Below are 27,259 nucleotides of genomic sequence, written 5' to 3'. Positions count from 1 at the left end.
TTAATATAACAACTTTATTTTTTTTGTGTTTTTTGTTTTTCTTTATTTTTTATTTTTATTTTTTATTTTTTATTTTTTTAATATTTTTTTATTTTTTAAATTTTTTTTCTTTTTTTTCCCTTAATTTATATCTAAAAATTCCTCTATGGAGTAGAAGGAGTTGTCATTCAGAAATTCTTTTAATTTCTTCTTAAATACTTGTTGGTAATCTGTCAGACTTCTGATACTATTTGGTAAGTGACCAAAGACTTTAGTGCCAGTATAATTCACCCCTTTCTGTGCCAAAGTTAGATTTAATCTTGAATAGTGAAGATCATCCTTTCTCCTAGTATTGTAGTTATGCACATTGCTATTACTTTTGAATTGGGTTTGGTTGTTAATAACAAATTTCATAAAAGAGTATATATACTGAGAAGCTACTGTGAATATCCCTAGACCCTTAAATAAATGTCTGCAGGATGATCTTGGGTGGACTCCAGCTATTATTCTGATTACACGCTTTTGTGCAATAAATACTTTATTCCTCAGTGATGAATTACCCCAAAATATGATGCCATATGAAAGCAATGAGTGAAAATAGGCGTAGTAAGCTAATTTACTAAGATGTTTATCACCAAAATTTGCAATGACCCTTATTGCATAAGTAGCTGAACTCAAACGTTTCAGCAGATCATCAATGTGTTTCTTCCAATTTAATCTCTCATCAATGGACACACCTAAAAATTTGGAATATTCTACCTTAGCGATATGCTTCTGATTAAGGTCTATATTTATTAATGGCGTCATACCATTCACTGTACGGAACTGTATGTACTGTGTCTTATCAAAATTCAGTGAGAGTCCATTTACAAGGAACCACTTAGTAATTTTCTGAAAGACAGTATTGACAATTTCATCAGTTAATTCTTGTTTGTCAGGTGTGATTACTATACTTGTATCATCAGCAAAGAGAACTAACTTTGCCTCTTCATGAATATAGAATGGCAAGTCATTAATATATAATAAGAACAACAAAGGACCCAAGACTGACCCTTGTGGAACCCCATTCTTGATAGTTCCCCAGTTTGAGGAATGTGCTGATCTTTGCATGTTACGAGAACTACTTATTTCAACTTTCTGCACTCTTCCAGTTAGGTACGAATTAAACCATTTGTGCACTGTCCCACTCATGCCACAATACTTGAGCTTGTCTAGCAGAATTTCATGATTTACACAATCAAAAGCCTTTGAGAGATCACAAAAAATCCCAATGGGTGGTGTTCGGTTATTCAGATCATTCAAAATTTGACTGGTGAAAGCATATATGGCATTTTCTGTTGAAAAACCTTTCTGGAAACCAAACTGACATTTTGTTAGTACTTCATTTTTACAGATATGTGAAGCTACTCTTGAATACATTACTTTCTCAAAAATTTTGGATAAAGCTGTTAGAACGGAGATTGGACGGTAATTGTTGACATCAGATCTATCCCCCTTTTTATGCAAAGGTATAACAATAGCATATTTCAGTCTATCAGGGAAAATGCCCTGTTCCAGAGAGCTATTACACAGGTGGCTGAGAATCTTACTTATCTGTTGAGAACAAGCTTTTAGTATTTTGCTGGAAATGCCATCAATTCCATGTGAGTTTTTGCTTTTAAGCAAGTTTATTATTTTCCTAATTTCAGAGGGAGAAGTGGGTGAGATTTCAATTGTATCAAATTGCATAGGTATGGCCTCTTCTATTAACAGCCTAGCATCTTCTAATGAACACCTGGATCCTACTATATCCACAACATTTAGAAAATGATTATTAAAAATATTTTCAACTTCTGACTTTTTGTTCGTAAAGTTTTCATTCAATTTGATGGTAATACTGTCTTCCTCTGCTCTTGGTTGACCTGTTTCTCTTTTAATAATATTCCAAATTGTTTTAATTTTATTATCAGAGTTGCTGATTTCAGACATGATACACATACTCCTGGATTTTTTAATAACTTTTCTTAATATGACACAGTAGTTTTTATAATTTTTGATAGTTTCTGGGTCACTACTCTTTCATGCTGTCAGATACATTTCCCTTTTCCGGTTACAAGATATTTTTATACCCTTAGTAAGCCATGGTTTGTTACAAGGTTTCTTACGAGTATATTTAACTATTTTCTTGGGGAAGCAGTTTTCAAATGCATTTACAAAAATGTCATGAAATAAATTATATTTTAAATTGGCATCAGGTTCATGGTACACCTCATTCCAGTCTAACTGCTGTAGGCTTTCCCTGAAATTTGCGATTGTTAAATCGTTGACTGAACGTACTACTTTGGAGGACTGTTTAGTATTGCTGAATGGAGCTATGTCATATATTGTAACTAGCTGTGCACCATGATCAGAAAGACCATTCTCAACAGGCTGAGCATTTATCTGGTTAAACTTATCTTCGTCTATAAAGAAGTTATCTATCAGTGAGCTGCTATCCTTTACCACCCGAGTAGGAAAATCAATAACGGGTGTCAAATTGAAAGAACCGAGTAATACTTCAAGGTCATTTTTCCTATTACCCTCTTTCAGAGAATCTACATTGAAGTCCCCACAAATAATAATTTGCTTCCCCCTGTCTGACAGGAACCTTTCCTTATTCTAACATTTTCAGTACTCTCCTGTCTGAGTTTCTCATTGTGCTTAGGCCTAGTTCCTATACCAGTGGTCACACGGTGTTCAGAGAGGCAGATTATGTCAATTGGGTTGGGTGACTTTAATTCGTCAATGCAATTACCTAGGACTGAGATACAACTTGGTGGAGATAAAATTTCTGGTGATTGGTGAAAATTTATAATTGATAGCTGTGATTGGTGATCCAATGTGCTAGAATTGTGCTGTTTAATTTCTTTCCTAAACTGAAGATTTGTTTCAATCCTGACCTCTTGTAGAACTTGACATCTTTCTGTCTTACCTATCCTAAAAAAGGTGCTGCTCCAACACCTGTAACCACTGGTATTTTACCATTCATGGCAGTGCCTCCCCCCCTTAAATTTCCTGCTATTACCCCAGCCAGTTTCCCCTTCCCTTTCCTGTTGAGATGTAGGCCGTGCCTGGTATAGTCCCACCTACTGATATAATCAACAGGAACCACACCAATATGAGCCCCCGCACCCGACCCAAGCAGCCGTTCCAACTCCAAATTAACTCTCCCAACAGAAGAGTTCAAATGAGGCCGGTCATGGTGTCTCAGGACAGATACAAATTCAACATTGGTGTGTCTCGATGCCGACGCAATCTTTACCAGATCACACTCTATACTGTACCCAGGATCTCTGTCGATGCTGTTCCCTGGCCCTCCCACAATAACCACGGTGTCTTCCCTGGTAAATCCTTTACAGAGTGAACCTAAATCCTCTGTCACCTGATCCAGACTAGCACTTGGTTTGAAAAAATTTGTGACCTGGTATTCTGGTCCTAATTCCTCCTGCAGAAGTTGGCCTACACCTCTGGCATGAGAACTGCCTAACAACAGAACTTTCTTCCTTTTCGATGACTTTCCTACATTCTTTTTCAATTTCCTATTGAAAGTTTGTTGTGTCCTGTCTACACCTACCTCTGCTTGAGGCTCATCAGTTTCTAACTGAAGCAACAGGTCAAACTTATTTTTGACATTCACCACAAAACTGTCAGACTTAGTTCTAGTCATGTTCCTTCTGCTACCTGTTGCCACTTCCCACCTCTCTTTGCCCTTCTCCCTCCTTAACCTGTCCAGATCTTCCCTAGCCTGATCTAGCTCAGAATGAAAGGGCAGCAATTTTCCCCTCCTGTTCCACTATCTTCCTATCTCTGCTGCAAATCCTACATAACCACTGATGAGCCTGATCCACTTTCCCAACACCCACGCCACTGCAGTCTCCCCAGTGAAAAAAACTACTACATCCATCAACCAAACCCCGGAACTAACAATTCTACGGCAAGTCAGGCACTTCTCACTCATGGCAAAAATAATACTTTAGCTAGAATAAATCAATTAAATTACCGAAAATCAAAAAAGACGTTACAAGAATTAAGCCTATTCACAAATGTATATAAGCAAGTTTCTGATTTAAAATTCCGCTGTTTTTCTGAGATCTGTATTAAAACAATGAAGGTATACGCTATTTATTATATATTTCACTCGATGGAATGAAAAAAAGGACAGTTAAACGAGATACTTTAACTTTGATTCTCCAAAAACGTTACGAGAATTAGGCCTATAAACAAATGTATATAGGCAAGTTTCTGATACAAAGTTACGCTGTTTTTCTGAAATCTGTATTAAAACAATGAAGTTATACGCTATTTACTGTAGTTTACTTATTTGTTACCGAGAAACTAGTTAAATTACCGTGAAACAAGCAACAAACACGTTTACAAAATTTAAGCCTAAGCGCGACTTCGCGAAGTTACGATCTTTTTGTGTTTTCTGAAAAAATACGCAAAGAAAAGTCAAACCTTTAATGGCAAGACTAAACGATACACTAATGCACGTATTTAATTTGTTGTCGGCGTTAAACTAAATTATATTCCTGTCTAAATCACTTAACTTTCTGGAAATGGTTTCTGGCGTCACTTACTCGGCGGCCATCTTGTGTTCCTGTCTGCTTGTTTTATCATAAGGTTCCAAAGAATGTAGAGGTAACATAGTATTTTAACAGTGTGCAATGTAATAGTACATTGTCCTTTGTGATTTTTTGTCAGTTTAGTGTTTATCTTAATTGTTGATTTGTTTCATTTATATTGCTTCTTTCTTCAGAAACATTGGGCTTGGTTGTTATTAAAGATAACTGTATCAATAATTTTGTATGGTTATGTTAGCACATGCATAAAGAAAATTAAGAACGAAGGACTTAAAGACAAATAATAAAGTTGTGTGTATTCTCAGATAGAATAATGATCCAGCCAGTAGCCAAATGCAGGTACCCTAACTAATTTCTAAAATTAATAAAGAATTTATGGAATAAAGTGAAAGATCAGACACTGCAAGTCCAGAACAAAAGAAGCATGATGTTATGAAATTAAGTAGCAGATAGGTAGTGAAAAGTCACAGATTAGGAAGAAGCATGGAATTATAGAACTGTAGTAAAATTGTGCAGTTCAGATGAATAGTCAAAAATGGAGAAGAGATTGAGATACAAAGTTGTCAATATGTATGGCAGATAAAGTATAGCTGGTGTAAATGGAATGTGGTTGTGTTGTATATGTTCATGGGGTGTTAGTGAGGTTGATATTTGTCACAAACAAAACTTCAAACATTTAACAAAATTTTGGGGTTCCAATTAGGTATTTAGTGCATTTCGAACCAAAATATAAATTCAACATTTTTGATGCAATGTTTCTCGTCTATGCTAAGGTTTTTGAACAAGGATAGTTATTGGAGGTGTATGTACTGTCATTCTAACAGTTCAGCAAGTATTGGCCATACTTAAACAGACGCTTCTCTAAGGAAATATTGCATCAATGTGAAACGATTGAATAGGATGTGAATGTCTCCTAGTCTGATCAGTGCCCAGGAATGGATAGAACTATTATGATTAGAGTGGGTTATATTATGGATAAAGTTGTCCAGATCACGGAATGGCAGTTAACTGTTTGGATCATAGAAAGTTTTGGGAAGAGTGGTTTACACAGTGTAAAGGGAAATTTGTGAAAACCATCAGGTTGTTAGAAAAGAGATTACGGTTGCATAACTTCTCCACATTATAAAAATGCCATGAATGGATTTCATTTGGGTAATACTTGAAATAAAGGCAGCCATTCACCTATAGCTGACTGATGTGTGGTGCGTAGAAACACGCAGCAGAATACTAGCTACACTAGCATTCGAGATCTTGTTTCTCTGGTTGAAATGCACACATTATCGCACAGACATCCAAATTGTGGCCACGTGGCCCATGGGCAAGAGTATTGACATGGCCCCAGGCGTGCATTTTATTGGCAGAACCATTAGAAGATGCAAGAGATCTACTAAAGAGACTGCTTACACTACGCTTGTGCATCTTGTTCTGGAGTACTGCTGAGTGGTGTGGGGTCCTTACCAGACAATATTAAAGAGGACATTGAGAAAGTTCAAGAGTGTCACTGACGTGATACAGGATGTGGGGTAAACATAATTAAAACAGAGGTGTTCCTCATTGCGGTGGAATCATTCCACAAAATTTCAGTCACCAATTTTCTCCTCTAAATGTGACAATATTTTGCTGAGGTCTACCTACATTGGGGGATATGACCATCATAATAAAATAAGGAAAATCAGAGCTCACACAGAAAAATATAGGTGTTAGTTTTTTCCATACACTGTTGTTGATTGGTATAAGAGAGAATAATTGTGACATGGTTGGATGAATCCTCTGCCAGACACTTAAGTGTGATTTGCAGAGTATCCATGTAGATGTATGTTTGGGTACCTGTGTGGTTGTGTGTGAATGTGTGTACTTCTGCTAGAGAAAGAGCAAGAGCTCAAAAGCTAGTATATATAATTTTCTGTTGTGTGTTTCTATGCGCCACTCATCAGTCAGCTGCAGGTGAGTTGATGCCTTCCTTTATTTTACATATTACTCTGTCTAAGAATTTCCATTGTTATTTTTCGTTAGGGCAAGAATGAATAAATCAGATGATCAAGCAAATGTGTAATTAACACTTTACAGTTCCTTTCCAGCCACAAAATCTGTATCTACCGTATACTATTTCACATATCATTTTCCACACAGATTTCAACCACAGTTTAAAAAAAAACTCCATTCCTTCATAATCTGTGTGTCCAGCTAACCTCTCTCTCATGTGCCGGATATAATTCTTCCCCTCCTTCCCCACCTTCCTCCTTTGTAGGTCCAAAATTAAAGTAAAATCAAGCCTGCTCACAGGCAGGGATGGGGGAAAACATGTCGTGTGATGACTAATGAATTAAGTAACTAACTGAACACTGTGCACATAACAAAACAGGGCCATGAGGAGATCATTGCAGCAAAAATGCATTGTGACAGGATATACTTAACAGAAAAATTCAATCCAAGCGAAATTTTCTAATATTTCATTACATTTGTGAAACAAGATATTTCTTTTTGATTACAAGAGACAAAATATTTGGAGTGAGATCCCTGCTGCTGCAAGATGGAGAATGCTCTTTAGTGTTGGGTCTTGGAGCTGGAATCTTTCTACAGCTTTTATCCTCTTCATTATGTAAAACAGTTTTTTTAACAACAATACGCTGAGCCAAACCTAAATATAATGTGAGCTGCATTCTTGTGTAGCTTCGGAAAGTCTTCTGCATGAACATCACAATATACTATCTTAATAAATTGATTGTACTTTTGAAGGCACAGTATCTGGTGCAACATAAAATGGTGTGCTAAATAATTTGAATTTGTTTTGTAGGTTGCACAGGTCATTAAACCTTTTCTCAAAACAAACAGAATTGCACAGTAATTTGTTGCCACAAAACATGAATAATGTGAAGGTAATTGTAGTGATGAAAGGTTTTTGAAAATGTTAGGTTTCCTGTAGCAATCATGTAGATGGGGTATGTCCATGAATGCATTGATTTTGTTATTCATGATAGGAATAAGCAGATCCTTTCCTTGACAAGACAAATTAAAGTGATTTAAGTGTCCCCTAATATCAGTGAGAAAGCGAAGTTCGTAACTTATTTGTTCCCACTGAGTGCCTATTGCTTCGTTCCTTTCATTTCCATAAATAGGTGATTTCCTTCTGAATTGGTAAGAATAAATTTTGAATTTTCTCTCTAATAAGCCATCGTATTGTAACATGTTATGGTACATCATCATATACTGCTTGCAGGTGGTGATTTGACACCATGATGCCTTACAAAATTCACACATTGTACCATAACATTCTTGACATCGCAGTATTGCACACTTCCTGTGCAAAGGGCCTCCTAGTGGATGAAACTGTGTATACTTTGTGTTTTCCAAGTTTGGTCTTGATCTTTTTGCTTTTATATGAGACACACAACCACATTGACTCCAACCATTTATGGTGCTCCATCTATCACCATAGAACAGAGACTGTCTCATGGCAAACACACCACCTCAAAAATATTGCCGCGTGTGGTTCTGTAAAACGCTGGTATAACATCTAACAGGTCCTCAATAACCTGTAGTTCTGACTTAACACCCCACACACACATACTGCAAGCTGCACATAGTTTGTTACATCAGTGGTTTCATCAAGTGCTAATGAATAACCAATAAAAGTTCGACCTTTCTCCTTCTGTTCAGTTTTCAGATCTGCCCCATATCTCAGATCCAAAGAGAAACTGTTGGCTTGGAGAGACAGACTCCTTTCAGTTCCTATACCTCTCCTGGCATTAAACACCCTACGACAGCCAACAAACATGATTTGAACAGGGGCCCTATCGAAATTGGCTCCACTAGTTGCAATACTGCGTGCAGCTTCATAGCTTACTCTTGATGCCACTCAAGGTGCCATCCAGCTCATAAAAGTGTGTGTCATGAAGGGACTCATAGCAATGCTAAATATTGTACTTCTTCATTGTATTGAGCATATTGTGCAACATTATAGTCACTGAGGCAACCCATTATTTCCAACTAATAAGAATATTGTTCTTTCCAACAAAGGGAAAATGGGAACTGGATATTTTGAGAAGTTATAGCTATGTTCACTATGAAATGTGAAGCATTAATAAATCATATGGTGCCAAGTGTGCACACAACAGAGCAGTGAATGAACACATTGCAATATGACAGCCGGGTGGGTTGCCTACCAAACCTGCACTTGCCTACGGGTGAACTGAGGAGCATCTGCAGGCGCCCTCACTTGATGGAGCAATATTGTTACAATGCAATATAGAGGTTAAGGACAATGGTAGGGGACACGAAAAAATGTGGGCCATTACTGGAAAAGACCTTGAAGATTATCCCACTGACAGATTAATGATATCTGGAAAAAGAATATTCCATGCTTCCAATAGGTACATACTTCAAAGAGAACGGGAAGAAAAATTGTGTTACATCTATAATATGTGTACTGTTTGCATATTATTTGTAAACAAAATGTAGTCTCTCAGTGAAATTAATAGTATAATGTCACAAAGCCGCCATTTTGCGGGATAAGGTTCCTGTTATACCTCGAGAGACCAGAAACGGACCACAGTCATAGCAGCATCATATGTGTCGTTTCAAAGAGTTGCTCACAATTTTGAGACATGTGAAGTGTTATTTGTAAGTTACTACAATGTCAACCATGTATAACCAATCTAAAGCTTGGCTATGTGATTAAAATAAATAACCATTTGAACATGATCATTTTCTGTTTTGATTATTCATCTACCCATTGTTGAAACATTATTTGCATCATCAAGTGGGAGCTTTGCTTGTAAAGATACTTGTTCTGTAGCTGCCTCATAAAGTAGTGCAAAGGGCTGGTACCAGGAAGTAAATTGTTAATCAGGTGCTTTGTTTACAAGAGCTAGGAATAATTTCTTGAATTTCAAGTTATTTCTAATTTTTGTATTAAGTGTGCATCAGGCATTTAGTGACTTTAGTAGAGGACAGTGGCCTCTTATTGAAATAGTACCATCACCAAGTGACATCCCTGAATTTGCTTTGTTTTGAATCTTGTCACCCAAACAACAGGACAAATCCTGCATTTAGAAAATGCCAGTTTGAATCTCATTAAAAAAATTGTGCATTAAGAAAATCATACATGTGACACTTTTCACAAATAATGTTAACACTGAACTGAGTACGAGTGAGTTTTTAAAAAAAATACATATTCACCAAACATTTGTTGCTATTTACCTGTTTTTTCTTTTGTTTACAGTTCAATAACAAGACCGTGGCACTGGTTGCCTCTGATGTTCTTGTGGCATTGTCTGATCATGCAGCTCACTTACTTGAAGTCTTTCCAGAGATACCTTTACGAATTATTGAGGTAAGATTGAAATTACCACCCAGTCTCAAGTATCTCAGTGGTGTTTTTTCCTTTATTGTGTTAAACTACATTTGCCATCTTTTCTTTATGTACTTTATTTGGTTGTAGTGAGATATGTTATCTCAGGGCTGGCCTTGTTTTCTAGTGAAAGTTACAGCAGAAATTCGTTTTTTGCCTATTTTAGAAAAAATAAATTTTTCTGAATGCTGAATATTTGAAGTAAGAATTCTGTGGGGCTAAAGTTTATGAAGAGCCATATACACATACACATCCTTATGCACCTTACGGAGCATATATTGGTAGTGGGTTGTTATGTCAGGAGGGAGCAACATAAAGGATGAGAGTAAAGGGTAGTGAATGACAAACCTTCAACAAAAGGACATATTTATATTCTGGAAAGTGTAAATTTCTCACATTGTGTGCTTCACGTTTTGCATTGTGGCAAGCACTTAACAATGTGAAGTGTGTGCTGAAAAATATATACTGCTCTGATTTTGAAAGGAGTCCTTTTATGTTCTATATTTCCATCATACTAGTGTTCTATTTCATTAGTCTTTTTGCACTAACTTGTTAGTGGAAATAGTTGTTAATGATTTAGTCTGAGATACATGATCTTAGTTTTAGTTATGGTGTGATGTGTTGTGTTGCTCAAAGTATATATTAGGTTCAATACCTTCATTTGTCATGAGAGAAATTATGAACAAACTGAAAAAATGAATTACTAGACTTGTTACTACTAAAAGTTACTATGACTGCTCACACTAACTGATTTCCTATCATTTCTGTTTGACCCTAAAAACTGCATTCTTGTCAACAATACAGTAAACTTGCACACTGGCAACTAGCATTTTGAGATTATCACATTAGAGAGTAGTAACTACTTTCCCCATGGTCAAAAGAAAATTACTTTGTTGATCTCATTGGCTTCTTTTCTGCCATCTTAATTCCCATGATTGCTCTCAATGACAAGGTGCTATCCAAAATTTTCGGGACTGGTGCTGCCATCTATTGAAAACCTTACCTTTGGACTGATGGTCACCATCACTCTCAAAGTAATTCCCATCCGCACATACACACCAGTCCCAGCTCTTCTGCCACTGGTCAAACATTTTCGAGAACTCCTGTTCTTTGAGGGTGTTCCTCACTGCCAGTGATACTTCTTGAATCCCCTCTAGAGTGGTGAACCAACAGCCTTCCAACTTGAGTTTCAGTTTTGGGAATAACGCAAAGTCGCAAGGTGCCTAATCTGGCAAGTACGGTGGGTGGGGTATAGCCGCCATGTTGTTTTTTGCCAAAAGGTCCTGGTAAGCAAGGACGTGTGACAGGGCACATTGTCATGGTGCAGCAGCCAGTTCCCTTGACACCAAAGTTCGATCCGCCGTTGCCGCACATTTTCACAGAGCTGTCGCAAAACGTCGCAGTAGTAGGCGAAATTCACTGTTTGGTTGGGTGGGACAAATTCCCTGTGCACAATTCCCTTGATATAAAACAAAACGATGATCATGCTCTTCACCTGTCTCGTGTTTTGGGTCTTGGAGAGCCCAGGCTCTTCCACTGGGATGATTGTTGCTTTGTCTCTGGGTCATAACCATAAATCCAGCTCTTGTTGCCTGTGATAACCTGTGACAAGAAGGTTGGATCATCAGATGCGGTCTGACAAAGGTCCATGCACACTTCAACATGCTGTGCCTACCGATTGGCAGTCAAGATACTAGGCACAAATTTTGCAGCGACATGATGCATGCCCAATTCATTAGTCAACATTCGTTGACGTGTCCCATAACCAATACCCACTTCATCCGCGAGGTCTTCAATGGTTCGACGTCGATTCGCTCGAATGAAATGTTGAAGTTCGGCAACAGGCTTTCCAGATGCTTCTTCTTTGACATCTGTACGGCCGGCCCTGAACCGAGCATGCCACTCAAACACACGTGTACGGCTCATGCTCTGTCCCCCAAACACTTGTTGAATCATTGCAAGGGTTTCCATAGCAGTTTTCCTGAGATTCGCACAGAATGTGATACACACACACTGTTCTGTTTGTGAATCCATTGTAAAATTGCCACACACCAGACACAGAGCATTACAGAAATCACTGTGACACGCAACATGTCCTCCCAGCTGAATGCCACTCCGCACACTGACTCGTCAGATATGCAGCTGTTGCCACCTAGTGGTGCAAAGGTTTACAACTCCTTTCCAGATGGGAGCACCAGTCCTGAAAATTTTGGATTCCACCTTGTATGCTTATAGGTAGGTGTGTGGGAACCCCACATCAACTTTCAACCATTGTGGAGTTCATGTTTGTATTAAGATTTGATTTATTGCTTTAAAATGATAGAAAAACAAAGTTTCAGTAGCATATCTTACAGTCTGTGCCAAATCACTGTCGTTGCGGACATGAGTTGGGGCCTTTCTGTGTATATTATGTTTTTTGTGCATGGCATATAATTTCATCCTGGCCAGGTCAATACTGTTACTGGATAGTATCCACATCTGTAACATAACTGTGGGCAAGCCTTCTATTTGGTCTTCATGTAATGTTTGATTGTGAAGAGTATACCAAAGTTCATTTCAGATAATTTTGCTTCATTAGTGTCACTTCTTCCACCATTAATAAACAAACAAACAGCATTTTCAGTATTAAGTAAGTTATTTTCACTTCAACAAGTGAATGTCTGCAGTACAAAAATCACAGTTGAAGTGTGTGTGTGTGTGTGTGTGTGTGTGTGTGTGTGTGTGTGTGTAATTTATTACACGTGTCCGTCCCCGGTAGCTGAATGGTCAATGTGACAGATTGTCGGCCCTCTGGGCCTGGGTTCGATTCCCGACTGGGTTGGGGAATTTTCTCCGCCCAGGGACTGGGTGTTGTGCTGTTCACATCATCATCCTATCATTCTCATCAACTGCAGGTTGCCGAAGTGGTGTCAGATTGAAAAACCGGCACCTGGCGAAAGGCCTGCCCGATGGGGGACCCTAGCCATATGATTAAATAAATAAGTTACACATGCCAGTGCGAATTTCTTAGCTACGCTGCCAGAAGTTGCAAGCAAGGATAAACAAACTACAATAGCGCTCTTATTTGCATTTTATAGTATTAAACTAATGAAATGTATACCTTCAGAAGATTGTAAGTGAAAATTTCCAAAAGCAATGAAGGGTAATAAATTGAATTCTGAAACCTAAGTAGTGACTGACGTGTCATAAATCCTTCATTAATAATATATGACAGAATATTACACATTCCATTATGGAGGAGATCATCTGGATTAATGTTGTAATAAGCAAGCTACGTTTCAAAATATGGATCAGTAAATAAATATATTCAATGAAGAAAGGAAATGAAACAGTAGATAACTAAGTACAGTTTCATTTGTCTTAACGCAGTGTAAAAATAATATTATGTTACGCATTCTCTCTCAAGAAGTAGAAAGTGTAATGATCATGATTTTTCAGGTGTTAGCTCTTACATTGTCGCAGCTGGCTCCACGTCAACAAAATAAGGAGAGTTTATCTGGTTCCAGTTGTGTTTTACTTACATCACTTATGTTTTGCCTTGGTGAGTGGTGCATGTGTGTACCAATTCCACAATTAGTGGCTCATGGTCGAAACTGTTTGCTGCTTACAGTTTTCAAGGTAAGAAAAGATAATTTTCAAATCTGAGTACAGTTTCTATTACTATGGCTTCTTCTTTCTGTTTGTTCTCTGATTAACTGGTACCTTATTACAGACAACCAAAAAATGTTGTGTTAGAGGCATTATATTGAGAATACAAGATTAAACTGAGTCCTAGTGAATGGCTATTTAGTGAAACATGTGGGAAAGCTAAATGTCACATAGTTTGAGTCCATTTTAAAGACTTCAGAACACTGTTTAGACATAATTTCACCATTTGTAGCAGATTTAAATAAATATTCAATGCCTTAATGACACTTGAAACAGAAGAGGACTGCCTACTCGCCAGTTTCTAAGTCAGATGACGGGGTAGGAGAAGTTACTCAGAAATTAGCTCCAAGGAAGATCCAAAATTTGGGAAGGAATAGAAATGGCATTAGATCAATCTCCACAATTAGTACATTCTTCCTCTATTCTTTTCCTACACATAGTCTATGGTATGAGTTTTCCAGCACTTGTAGATATTTAACATTGCTCCTCAGATTTCTTGTAGTTTAGTGTCTCCCAATGAAGTAAGTTTTTAATTTTCCAAAGTGTAAGTATTATATTACTTACAGTAATAGGGAAAGACTAAATTGTTACTCAGCACTTAGAACATTGAAAAAAGACTGCTAGATATAATCAGACTAAGTCCTTCCTCACACATAGACAAAACGCACCCCCGTTCAAACATGCATAACTCACATATACATGGCCATTGTCATCTCCAGGTGCTAAGGCCCTACTGCATCTGATTCTGAGGTGAGCAGCGATGTTGGCTAGGGAAGGATAATGAAATTACAGAAGAGCTGTTGGATGTGTAGGGGAGAGAGAGAGCAGAATATTGGCGTAGGGAGAAGCTAGTGCTACTTGGCGAATTGTGCAGGGATGTGACAAGGAGTAGATAGTAAGTTGCAAGGGGCAGCAATGGTAGGCTGCAATTGGGGGGGGGGGGGGGGGGGGGCAAGGGAAGAAGAGAGAAGGGGGAAGGACTACACAGGTACACTGGCAGGATAGAAGGCATGTGTAGGCCTTGCAGTGGGAGTAAGGAAGGGGATAGGCAGATAGTGGACGGGGGCTAGGAGGTTGAGGCCAGGGGGTTAATGGAATGGAGAAGTTCAGGGAGACTTCCCACCTGTGTAATTCAGAAAAGCTGGTGTTGATAGGAAGAATCCAAATGTCTCAGGAAGAATCCAAATGTCTCAGGCTGTGAAGCAGACATTGAAGTGAAGCACTTTGTGTTGTGCAGCATGTTCAGCTGTCTAGTGGCCACAGTTCGGCTGTGGCCATTCATGTGGACAGACAGGTTGTTAGTTGTCATGCCCACGTAGAGAGCTGCACAGTGATTGCAGATTATTTTGTAGATCATGTTGCTGCTTTCCTTTTGATGGGATAAGAAATGTCTGTGTCAGGGGTGGAGTAGGTGGTAGTGGTATGACAAATGCTGCAGGTTTTGCTTCTGTGTCTGTTGCAGGGATAAGAGACATGGTGTCTCAATGGTCTAGGGACAGTGTCTTCGATAAATAATCTAAACATCCTGGTTCAAACCCAGCCACTGCTTAAATTTTGAATAAAAATCATCAGCAATGATGGCATCCTGCAGGGTGGGGGTGGGGGTGGGGGTAGTGGTGGTGGTATTGGTGGTGGTGGTGGTGGTGGTGGTGGGGGGGGGGAGATTTAGATCTCTGACAAAGGGGAATTAACCATGAGAAAATGACTGAACAATCAACAAATGTATAACATTTTAAGAGTCCGTGGTAGGGAAGCTAGAAAATCTGAAAAGGGAAATGCAAAGGCTCAATCCAGATATAGCGGGGATCGGTGAAGTGAAATGGAAAAAAAGACAAGGATTTTTGATCAGATGAGTATTGGGTAATATCAACAGCAGCAGAAAATGGAATAAGAGTAGGATTCATTATGAATAGGGAGGTAGGGCAGAAATTGTGTTACTCTGAACAGGCAAACCAATGTAAACAGCAATAGTTCAGGTATGCATACCGGTGTCACAACCAAAAGATTAGAGAGAAGTAATATGAGGATACTGAACAGGTAACTCATTATGTGAAGGGAGAGGGTAATCTAATAATCGTGGGGGACTGGAACATGGTAGTAGGGGAGGGGAAAATAGTTAAACTGGAGAGTATGAGTGTGCCAGCAGGAATGAGGGCTGGAAAAAATTGAGAAGTGCAGTAAATTTTACCTAGTAATAGTGAATACACTGTTCAAAAATCAGAAGAAGAGAAGATTCACCTTGGAAAGGCCTTGAAACACAGGAAAATTCCAACTGGATTACATCGTGGTCAGACAGAGATTCCAAAATCATCTATTGGAGTGTATGGATTACCAAGGAACAGATACAGACTTCAATCATAATTTAGTAGTGATGGACAGTAGACTGGAATTAAACAGAATTGTCCGAAAAACCTGTGTAGAAAGAAGTGGGACGCTGAAGTACTGGGGAATGAGGAGATGCATTTGAAGTTCTCTGAGGTAGTACATACTGTGATAATGAACACCACAGTAGGCAGTTCAGATGAAGAGGACTGGCTATCTCTGGAATTGGAAATCAGATTTTCAACAGATGATGATCGATGCAAAGAAGGTGGCTGCAAAGAAACCTTGGATAACAGAAGATAAGAGCTGCTGGGAACCAAAGTGGTCCAAGTAAAAAAAAAAAGGTAGTTTTTGAGCTATACCATTCAGTTTACTCGCATTGCACAGAAATTTGTTGTTGAGAAGTGGTATAACCACTTGAAAGCTCCAAATGCATTCTTCCTCTCATGTCCGAGTGAAGAGCGTTCATGGGAATAGTGGGTAAGTCAAGTGGCAAGGCTGTGTGGTCTTGTTGTTCTGTGTTGTTTTGTGTGTGTATTTATGCTCTAAAATCAAAAAGGCATTGTAATAATGCTACTAAACATTAGCATTGTTTTCTGTCTTTAGATTTATAATATCAAGATGATATTAAAGCAGAAATTGTGTTTATAAGGGAAGTTTGCACTCTGTGTTGAAGTCTAGGTTAAAGCCTGCACGAATCAAGCAGTGATAACTCACATTAAATACGTGAACCATAAAACTTTTTTCTCTCAACAATGCTGTGAGACCTGTCATGAGGCAAAAAGGAATGACATGATGACACTTCTCACGTACATCCGTCCGGTGCACCAAGCTTTTTTCAATGAACTGACAACTGCAAGTTTGGCTGAGGAATCTGGGCCTGTACATGTTGACTCTATGGCAGAGGAAGATGATAAGATGATGTGGATGGAGAAACAGAGTAAACAGACATTCTCCATTATAAAGCCTCTTGAAATGAATGACATTTTAAGGAATTTTGACATTTAGAAACAACAATTTATTTATAATCCGTAGGTGAACACACTGCTGTACTCTCAGATAGACTCAGTAGGGAGCATTATAGTAATTAACAATAATGCAATTATTTTAACTCAATTTGTGTGAGAAAAGTGCATAATCGGAGCAGTAAGCACAGACTCACATTTATTGTATCACGTTATAGTTATGTTTTATAAATAAATTCTAATTACAGAAATTAAAAGACAGCATATTTCTTCTCAGGTATTTAACTTAGCCAAAATGTTTGTAAGTAGAGTGGCACAACTCTTGATTTATATCACTTTACCTTTCACAATGAGTAAATTTTTGAGAGGAAAAGTGGTAATCCAACTTCTAGAGACTATAGAAAGGGATTTATGATAAAAATACCTAAAATGTCTGTAGTAAATGCAATTAAAATATTTCATAATTATATCATCTCATTTTCATCAAAAGAATCATGAATTATTGTAAAGCATGAATTTACATTACATGAAATGCAAAACCTTTCATTCCTTAGAAGTGGAAAACAGAGAGTTATACCACTTTGGCTCTCAGCGGTTCATATATTTCATTTGATCAGTAAGACGGAAATACAGCAATATAAGTCAATTAGGGTCGAAATAAATAGGAAGTGTGAGGAAATCAGGGCAAAATATCTGGAGCAAAAAGTGAAAAGATCGAAAAAGGTGTGTTTTTTTGGGAGAACTGATGCAATATATGAAAGAGTCGAAACAATCTTGGGTGAAATTAATAGCAAGACCATAAACATTAAGTGTGCAGTGGGAATTTCACTGTTAGGCATAGAGTAGAGAGGGAACAGAGGAAAGAGTACATTGAAGGTCTCTATGAGGGGGAGGAACTATCTGACAATGTTGCAGAAGAAGAAAGGGTAGATGATACAGAAAATGGAGAGGTTCCGGTATTAGTCAGAGTTTAATAGAGGTTTGCTAGACTTGCCATCAAATGAGACAGGAGGGATGGATAACATTCCTTCGGAATTTCTAAAATTGCTATTGCTTATTTTTAAATAATTATCATAGTATAAAATCATAGTTTTAAAATTATATCAATATTTAAATGAACAATTATATTTAGAGAAAAATGTGGCAAATATCCAGAAAAATTAATAAAAATTCACGAATATAGATTACAGTATTTACGTATGAAAATCAGTTTATATCTGCCTTGAATTTAGATGTTATCGTGAAGTTTGTACTAGAACAGAAGCTCTGACAGGACTGGATTCATTATGATTTCCAGCTGCTGCAATAAAACTTTCAGTGTAACAGTTGGGAGCATTGGAAGAACAGACCACGCCACCATTCAGGAGACATAGCCTGGTTTACTGATGGCCTGAAAACAAATGAAGACACTGGGGCCGGAGTATATGAGAAGCAGTCTAGAGAGAGCAGTCTCTCTAGTGAAGATGGCCACAGTATTCCAGGCTGAAATATTTGCTACCAGTGTGTATGCAGAGGAGAATTTGCCTAGGTGTTACAAGAATCATAGCATCTACATTTATTCAGACAGCCAAGCGTCACTGAAATCTCTGCCAGCCCCTGCAACGAGATCAAAGATGGTTGCAGAATGCCATGAAGTCCTTGGGAGACTAGGGCAGAAGAACAGGGTAAACCTGCTGAAGGTCTCTGGTCATTTAACTCCAAGATGAAAAGGTTGTCGGAAGGGAGAAATTTGTGGCAGGCTGCAGTCAGTAGACTGATGACGAAAGAGCCATGAGGCAAGGGGTTGGGAGTATGGATGATATGGGGATGGGCAAGGGTACTGCATATGACCACTGTAGGAGGCTAGGCTGCATGGAAGGGATTTCTGGGTGTGGAATGGCTGGCAGCAGTTGAAGTGGAGGTATTACTGGTGATGTGGATAAATGCCCTAATGTAGCCATCCATGAGGTGGAGGTTGACATAAAGATAAGTGATTTGTTGGGCTGAGGTGGACCAGGTGAAGGTGAAGCTGGAGCAATATGTATAAAATGTGCTAGATTCTCCATAGTTACTGTTTCTTTACCACCCACCTCCCTGATCATAATTATTGATGCCATCTCTCTCTATACTAACATCAGCTATTGAACACTACCTTTCCAAGTGCCTGACAGACTCCATCCCTGCAACCTCCTTCCTATTCACCATAACCAACCGACAAGGATCGTAACATCTACATTTGTCACCCACAATTACTGCTTATTTGAAGCCATCCGTGGTACAGCAAAGCCCGCCTGTTTGGCAGCTCTTATGTCAACCCGTTCGTGGCCTGTCTAGGGGAATCCTTCCTAACCATCCAGAACACCACACCTCAACCTGATTCAGATCCATTGATGATACTCCATAATCGTGACCAAGGGTGAGGACACACTATCCACATTCCTGTAGAACTCCAGCACCCTCTCCCCCATTCACTTCACGTGGTCCTTCAGAGCCTATGAAACCACCTTTCTTGATGTCTGTCTCTGCATCAGTACATCTGTCCACATCGGACCTACCAACCACCAAGAGATTCCTTCACTTTAACAGTTGCCATCCATACCACCCCACCGAGGGAGATTGCACAAGGATTAGTACACTGGACTCACATTTGAGAAGAGAACATTTCAAACCTGCGTCCCGCCATCCTGATTTAGATTTCTGTGATTTCACTATATCGCTTCAGGCAAGTGCCGGGATGGTTCCTTTGATAGGGCACTGCCAACTTCCTTCCCCATCCTTCCCTAATCCGGTGGGATTAATGACCTCGCTGTTTGGTCCCCTTCCTCAAATCAACAAACCAATCTATTCCGCATCAAGAGGTCCCTTCCGTACAGTATAGCTACCGATGAGTGTCACATCTGTAGTGATGAGCAGTCAGTCCCTTTCTAAATGTGCCAGGGGTTTCATTGAAGCTTCGTAGACTGAAATTACCCTTCCAACCTTATTCAAAAACAAATCTCTTGCAACTTGTATCCCCCGTTACCTACCGTCCTCCCACACACCCACTGACTAGGCACAAAGCCTCCCTCGCAACTCAGTACCACCTAAGAATGAAGCAATTGAATCATATTCTCTGCCATGATTTAGATTACCTCTTGCTGTACGCTTAAATGAGAAATATCCTCACCACTATGCTTCAAACCCCTCCCACAGTAATAATCTGCTGCCTACTCAACGTACTCCGCACCCTTTTCTGCTCCTGTTTCATCTCCACTCCCAACCTGTTGCCCTATATATATCACTTCCCTGCAGCAGACCTGGACATGCAACCTGTCCCCTACATCGTCCCACGACTCTCTCCCCCACACCCTCTCACAAGCGTCTTCTGTCTCATTAGAGGCAGAGTCATCTGTGAAACAGGTACTGGTTGTGTGACCTACCAACTTAGCTGCAACAACTGTGCAGCATTCTCCTTGAGTGTGACCGCTAAGAAGCTGTCTGTCCACTTGAATAGCCACCAACAAACTGTGATCAAGACAAAGCAAGACCGTCCAGTTGCTGAGCATAGCACCTTGCACAACGTGCTCCACTCTTCTCTAACTGTACTACCCACTCCACTCTAGCTGAAATCGCTGTTCACCTCAGGTGCAGTTGCAAGTTGATCTTAATGCCCGAAATCGACAGTTGGGCATGCACGTGCTTTTTGTGTGTATGTCTGAGAGTGAGAGAGAGAGTTGAAGGACTTAGCCGAATAGCTAATTATATCTACCACTATGTGTTTTTTTTTCTGTATGCTTCTCAATGCCTCCTCTATGTAATGAATAGCAATCTTCACTTTTCACATGGTTATTATAACTTTAAGTAAAATTTTCAACACTTTTGTACACAGGTTTTAAGTCAGTTGCAGAGTGGAAAGGCACATGCAACAGAAAGTGAGACACCACCTATACCAGAGTCCGCAGACTACGATTTGGATATAAAATTAGATAATCTCCGTGAAGAATCTGCACCACCTCAAATACCACAAGAGCCACCACCTCCTGGATCAGCAGAGCAACCCATTCAACTTGCTGCAAAAATGGTATGTGATGGGAAAATCAACAAGGTGAAATGCTGTGTGAATGTGTGTGCTGATAAGTGATACAATGAAGAATAAGGTTAATAATTGGGGTAAGGTTGGGAGAGGGAGGAGGGAAAGCTGTTACCTTGGGTGCAAAACTATTTTACAACTGTGCAAAATTCTGACTGTAAAAATGGTAACAGAACAGTTCACAACAAAAGTAAAAATATGCTATAAATTCAGGATTTACTGATCAGACATTTTCAAAATATAGTGTGATAAGTTCTCTACATTGAGACCCACGTAATGATGTTGAAAGATGCTGTTGAGAACATGGACCTGTTTACTGAAGTTATCGGAACACCATCAACAAATTAATATGTTTCATTAATGAGAATAATCGTATGTTAACAGTATTGTAAGTGTTGAACCCCATTGTGGAAGGTTCACACTACAGTGAATAGCTGAGCCCAGGCAGCTGAAAGAACAATAGAACTTCTTTACACAGTACCTTAAGAAAGTGGGAAAGATGACAGCTACTGAAATAACTTCATTAAATATTGTGAAAAGGAAAGTTGCCACTCACCATGTAGCAGAGATGCTGACTCGCAGATAGGCACAACAAAAAGACTGTTCTCAAATAAAGCTTTTGGCCTGTAATGCCTTCATCAAAAATAGAAGACACACACACACACACACACACACACACACACACACACACACACACACCAAGTGTACATGAGTTGTGTTTGTGCAGGCACCCATTGCGCGCGCGCGTGTGTGTGTGTGTGTGTGTGTGTGCGTGTGCATGCAAGCATGCATGCACGTGGGTGCACATGCGTGTTGTCAATTTTTGCCAAAAGCTTTAGTTGTGACAGTCTTTTTGTTGTGCCCAACTGTGACTCAGCATCTCCACTACATGGTGAGTGGCAACTTTCCTTTCCATAATATTGTCACATTCCATCCTAGATTTTCAATTGTTTGATCATTAAATATTGCTTTGACGTGATAAGGATTGACACCAAACACAAAGACAGGTTCTTGAATGTATACGAGCCACTCCGTTATACCAGTGTAGCCATTGAGTTAAGTGCACTGCTCGTCCTAAATCGTGTAGCACTGACATAGCCTGGAAACACCTGTAGATGTGCATAGTTTGTGGTTGAAAGCATGCGTGAGGACTCAGTTTGGACATGATGCTGTAGGTTCTGACAGGTGTGTCAATTGACTAGCAAGTGGCTGGTCAGTGACCTGTAAATTTGTCTTGTGGAAGATACCAGCAAATCGTGTTAATAGCACATTTCTTGCAGAGGCAAGCTAGCACTGGCAATAAGAGCGCTGTATCCGAGGATGTGGTTCCACCAAATATTGTAATGGCTGCTGTGCTGCAGATGAGTTGCAAGTATTTAGGCAGTGTGGCAACTAGCAGCACTCTACTGTGTGGTTGGTGGCTGGATCAAAAGGCATCAGCCACAGTTACTAAAGTAGTCGTGCATATAAGGTTCCTAATGAAATGTGGGGTTGTTAGTATTCTTAATGTATCTTGGGATGATGTTCATTTATTTATCTCATTAGACCTTATTGAGCCAGTATATAAATGTTCTTGCTTTTCTAATTTGACATTTTGGTGAATTCTCACTGTTCCAGAATTACAAAATTTTTGTAAAAGAATCATCAGTCTCAAATTGGAAGCACTGATATTGCTTGCATAAGTTAAAAGCATTATCTAAAGTGATCCCATTATGCTTAACTTTCTGCTTGAGCATGTGTGGGTAAAATGCAAAACAAGTGCTTTGAAGGGAGTATGTAATTAAATGACATATAGACTGAATAAATTTTGAGTAAATTTTGTGGAAAGTTTTTTGATGAATGTGTAAAAATGAGTTCAAGAAAGAATAGGAGTTTACATTGCAAGAAAGAATAAAATAGCTGTGTACAGGGTGTTAACTGAAGACATTGAAATAGCTCGAAAACTACACATCGGATCAAAACAAGTTATAATTCCAATTTGTTTATTTCGAAGGGGGACATGCAGTGATACCACATTCTACCCTCCACCCCACCCTGTGCATGGCTGGCAAGGGGCAACTATGAAATCTTCTATCAGAATCCCCACTTTTTTTATTGCACATTACAATTCTGTGGCAAAATCTGCATTCATTTTGTCTGAAGCATTTTCTTCATTTCTCGACAGCTGATGCTGTAACCAGAGGAATAGAAATGGGTACGCAATCATAATTTAAGGCTACTCGATGGCTGTTGAATATGCAGTGTCACTTGGGACATCACTTCCATGCTGTGAGCATAAGACAGGACAGTATTTTATAACATACCGCAATGTATCATAGCAGGCAGTACATTGCGACTGGAGCTCATGTATTGTGCAGGTGTAGAACAGATATCAGCTCTAAACATCACAATACCTGTGCAGTGTTTATTGCCTGCACCCCTGACTATCTTTTGGAGAGCAGACATGCAAGGGGACAATGAATGTTGCAACCACAGAAGAAAACTTCGAGATGATTCAAGTTTATGGAGAATGTAGGAGAAATGTTGAGGCTGCTGTTGCCTGGTATGCTGAGTGTTACCCAGAGAAGTTAGCTCTTGTTTGTTCTTTTACAAGGTTGTGAATGCCTGATGGCAGCTTACAGACCAGCAAATGGAAACAAAGCAAACATATTACAGGAGAAGCTAATGAAATAGCAGTACTAGTGGCAGTGCACCACGACCCATGGATAAGTACACAGCAATTACTGTGCGATTTTGGTATGTCCATAGGTAGTACTGTTAGAGTACTGCTTCGTCATAAGTAACATCCATACCACATGCCACTGCATCAAGAACTCCACGGCGCCGATTTCCATAACCAGGTAGTGTTTTGTGAGTGGGCACTTCAACTAATTCAAATGACCCCCATGTTCTTTTCCAAGGTACTGTTTTCCGATGAGTCTACATCCACAAACCACAGTGTAAACCAGCATAACACGAATTACTGGAACATAGACAATCCCCACTGGTTACGGCAAGATGGCCATCAATGTCCTTGGTCGGTTAACGTATTGTGTCGCATCATGGGGAACAAATTCATTGGCCTGTATTTTATCAATGGCATGTTGAATGGACACAAATAGCAAACGTTTTTGGAACAGGAACTATTGGTACTACTACAGGATGTTGCTATGGACATTTGACAATATACGTGGTTGTAGCATGACATTTGCCCAATGCATTACACAATTGAAACATAGCAGGTACTAGACCATGTTTACAGTGGTCAGTGGATCAGCAGGGAAGACCTAGTAATTGGCCCAGTAGCTCACCGGATATGATATTGCCGGATTTCTTTCCATGGGAATATTTAAAAGGTAAGATGTACTAGCAAGTGCCAATAGGCCATAAACATATGGTCAGCTGTATCAGAAATGCCTGTGCTGACATTCCAGCAGATATGGCTCTTTCCTGTGTACAGTCATTTTAACAGTGGATCACTGAGTGTATTGAAGTTGGCAATACTAAGTTTGAACATGTTTTCTAGTTGGAAAAGTTGAGTAGCATTCGCATCAACCCACAGCCACAGTGGCATGTTGAGTAGTTTGATGTGTCGGAGGAATACGACATTGTGATAGAGTTTCCAATTAGGAGTTATGAAATACTGGCCTGTCCACCCTCTCCGTCTGTGGCGAAATGAAGAAAATGCTTCAGACAAAACATATGTAGATTTTGCCATAGAGTCATAATCTGAAACAAGAAGCCGGTGTCCCCATTGAAGATTTCAAAGTTGCACCTCGCCACCCATGCACGAGGTGAGAGGCTTAACTATGGAATCATGGGATGTCCCCCTTCAAGACAGACAAATTGGAACTATAACTTTTTTTAATCCAATGTGTACTTTTCGAGATATTTCAATTTTTTCAGTTAACAAAAACAGTATATTTGTGCTTGACAATCTTTGTAAGCTGTCTTTTTCATCTACAGTTGATGTAGTGTCTATTATAAGCTCACTAGTGAGTATTATTTTATATTAGGATGCTTCTAATGTTGTGTTTGGAACATGATGCAGAAGAAAATTCTGTTGCTCTTAATGTTCTTAATTTATCAGCTCAGTTTGATCTATTCTTAAATCAGATTGGATTGAACAGGCTCCATTTCACTGTTCTGCACCATATTTGTCACATAACCATTTAAATTTTTCTATGGTTAGTTAAAGGGGGGGGGAGAGGTGAGAGATGGAGGGGAAAGGGGGGGGGGAGGGAGAGAGAGAGAGAGAGAGAGAGAGAGAGAGAGAGAGTGTGTTTTGTTAATACAACTCAATAAAAAAATATGCATTTGTGAGAGTTTATGCAACAGAAACCTTTCCCCATCCACTCTATATACAGGGTAGTTATTTCATCATGGGAGTAATTAATATGCATAATTGAAGCAAATTATTGTGTGTCTTAAGTTGCAGGTGTATATGGGGAAATTTAACCCCAAATAAAAAAAAAAGGTAAGGCATAGAGACATGTTTTCTTAAGGAGAAACATTGCCCAGAATAGTGCACGTTTTTCATAGTTTAATCAGTGCAACTGTAGCTCTATTTATAAGTTACCACACTAAAAAAAAGTCACAGGTAGAAACAGCAGCTGTGACAGAAAATTTGTCCATATCTTTTCGTCTTTGTTGTGTGCAAATTTTTTTTAGTCTGGTCATCTTGTGAACATGACTGTAATGCTGATTATCTTGAACTATCATTCTTGTGCACAGTGTACACAACAAATTTACTGTCAGACTAGTTTTAAAACTGCAAAGCAGAACACTATCAAAACCCTTATGGTAGTGCATGATGATTTGTATGCCCTTTTTTGTAACCAGATTCGTGCGACCAAACCCAGACAAGGTCCTGGAATTTTTTAATGAAAAAATGCTTGACATACTGATATTTGCCATACAAAGACACTGTGGCATTGCAAAAGTACAGGCTGCAGAAAAAGTAACTCCATGGTTTGCTACTAGCTCTTATCCGAAGCTATTGTTGTGAAGTGAGTTGGGGTTCTGCCTCTAAGTAGTCAGCACAGTATCATTTTAGTTGAATGTGGACTAACAAGAAACCATACATTTTTGTGCAGGTAATTTAAGAACAAGAAATTTTGACACAGCAGTGTATGTTTTTCCCACGCATTAGATTTGAACAAAATTCGTGCAAAAAAATAAATAAATAAATAAATAAAATAAAATAAAATGCAGGGACTCTACATTAAAAACCAAGCATCATGAGAGACATTGCTGTGTTTCTGGACACTACAGAATGCTGAAACAGGGAAATGAGCCATTATATGATTTCCACAATGTAGGGAGATTTTCACACTTACTTTATGATTCTATCCTTGCAAACTGGTTGTTGTGGAAGAAGGTGATGATAAGGTTTCTTGCTGGCTAATCAATAGGCACATACTCTGATGTCCTGCAAAATCTCCCAGAAACTTTATTCAATTTAATGTTTGATGAAGCAGAACTCTTCCTGTAGTACAATAAACAGCCTGTGATAAATCAATGATATCTTTGTGGCAAGTGACATATTGTCGTAGTTGTAGTTTTGGTGCTACTTACCTTACAGAACTAGTGTATGACAAGAGGACATTATGCAATAGAGACCAGCTGAATGAGGCTGTGCGATTGTTAAGGCACTGGCCCTATTTGGGAGGATGGAGTTTTTTCTCTGTCTGCCCATCCTGATTTAAGATTTCCTACATCATTTCATGCATATGTAAGGATGGTTCTTTCATAAGAGCCACAGCTGACCACTTGTCCTATCCTCACAAAGCAGACATAAATATTCTGTATGTATGCATTTTTGAACTATTTGTTTTCATTGTATGATGAAAAATCTAGTGTCATTGGAAGATGATCTCTGGATAAATAAAAGAAATGAAAAGGAATTAAAAGGCCCAACTGTTTTTGTAAGTCAAGACCAAACAGTAATGGTAACATCTCAGTGCTGTTCAGGGTGGTTTAGCAGTGTCTATAATGTTGGGAATTTAGATGAGTATAAACAAACTTATTAGAGGAAAACAATAATATGGACAGGACAGATGGCTACTCACCATATAGAGGGGGTGTTCACAAGAGGCACTGTGAACAAGACTGCAAAAATATTTCAGCTTTTCAACAAAGTCCTTCAGCCCCCAGTGCCCAGAGACAGTGGCCATATATCTGTTTGTGTATATGGGGTTGGGGGGGGGGGGGGGGGGTGTATGCGTGTGTGCGTACATGTGTGCTTTCTATTTCGTTCAGAAGAATGACTTTGTCTGAAAGATTAAATATGTTAGCTGTCTCTTTTATTAGGCCTGTCTGTGACTCAACACCTCTTTTATGTGGTGAGTAGCAGCCTATTGTTCCCATA

The 27,259-nt window shown here is 39.1% G+C and overlaps 1 protein-coding gene across 1 annotated transcript in view; it reads left to right on the top strand.

The window, feature by feature from the left end:
- LOC126468380 (probable Rho GTPase-activating protein CG5521) overlaps window positions 1–27,259 on the top strand; it is a 276,527-nt gene that overhangs the window by 159,258 nt on the left and 90,010 nt on the right. The window contains exons 26-28 of the mRNA XM_050096545.1: window positions 9,799–9,909; window positions 13,366–13,545; window positions 20,710–20,901. Coding sequence (XP_049952502.1) covers window positions 9,799–9,909; window positions 13,366–13,545; window positions 20,710–20,901 — 483 coding nt within the window. The remainder of the gene's footprint in view (window positions 1–9,798; window positions 9,910–13,365; window positions 13,546–20,709; window positions 20,902–27,259) is intronic.

The sequence above is a fragment of the Schistocerca serialis genome, chromosome 1 (assembly GCF_023864345.2).
Source record: "Schistocerca serialis cubense isolate TAMUIC-IGC-003099 chromosome 1, iqSchSeri2.2, whole genome shotgun sequence".
Lineage (NCBI taxonomy): Eukaryota > Metazoa > Arthropoda > Insecta > Orthoptera > Acrididae > Schistocerca > Schistocerca serialis.
This window is presented reverse-complemented; position numbering and strand designations above follow the sequence as displayed.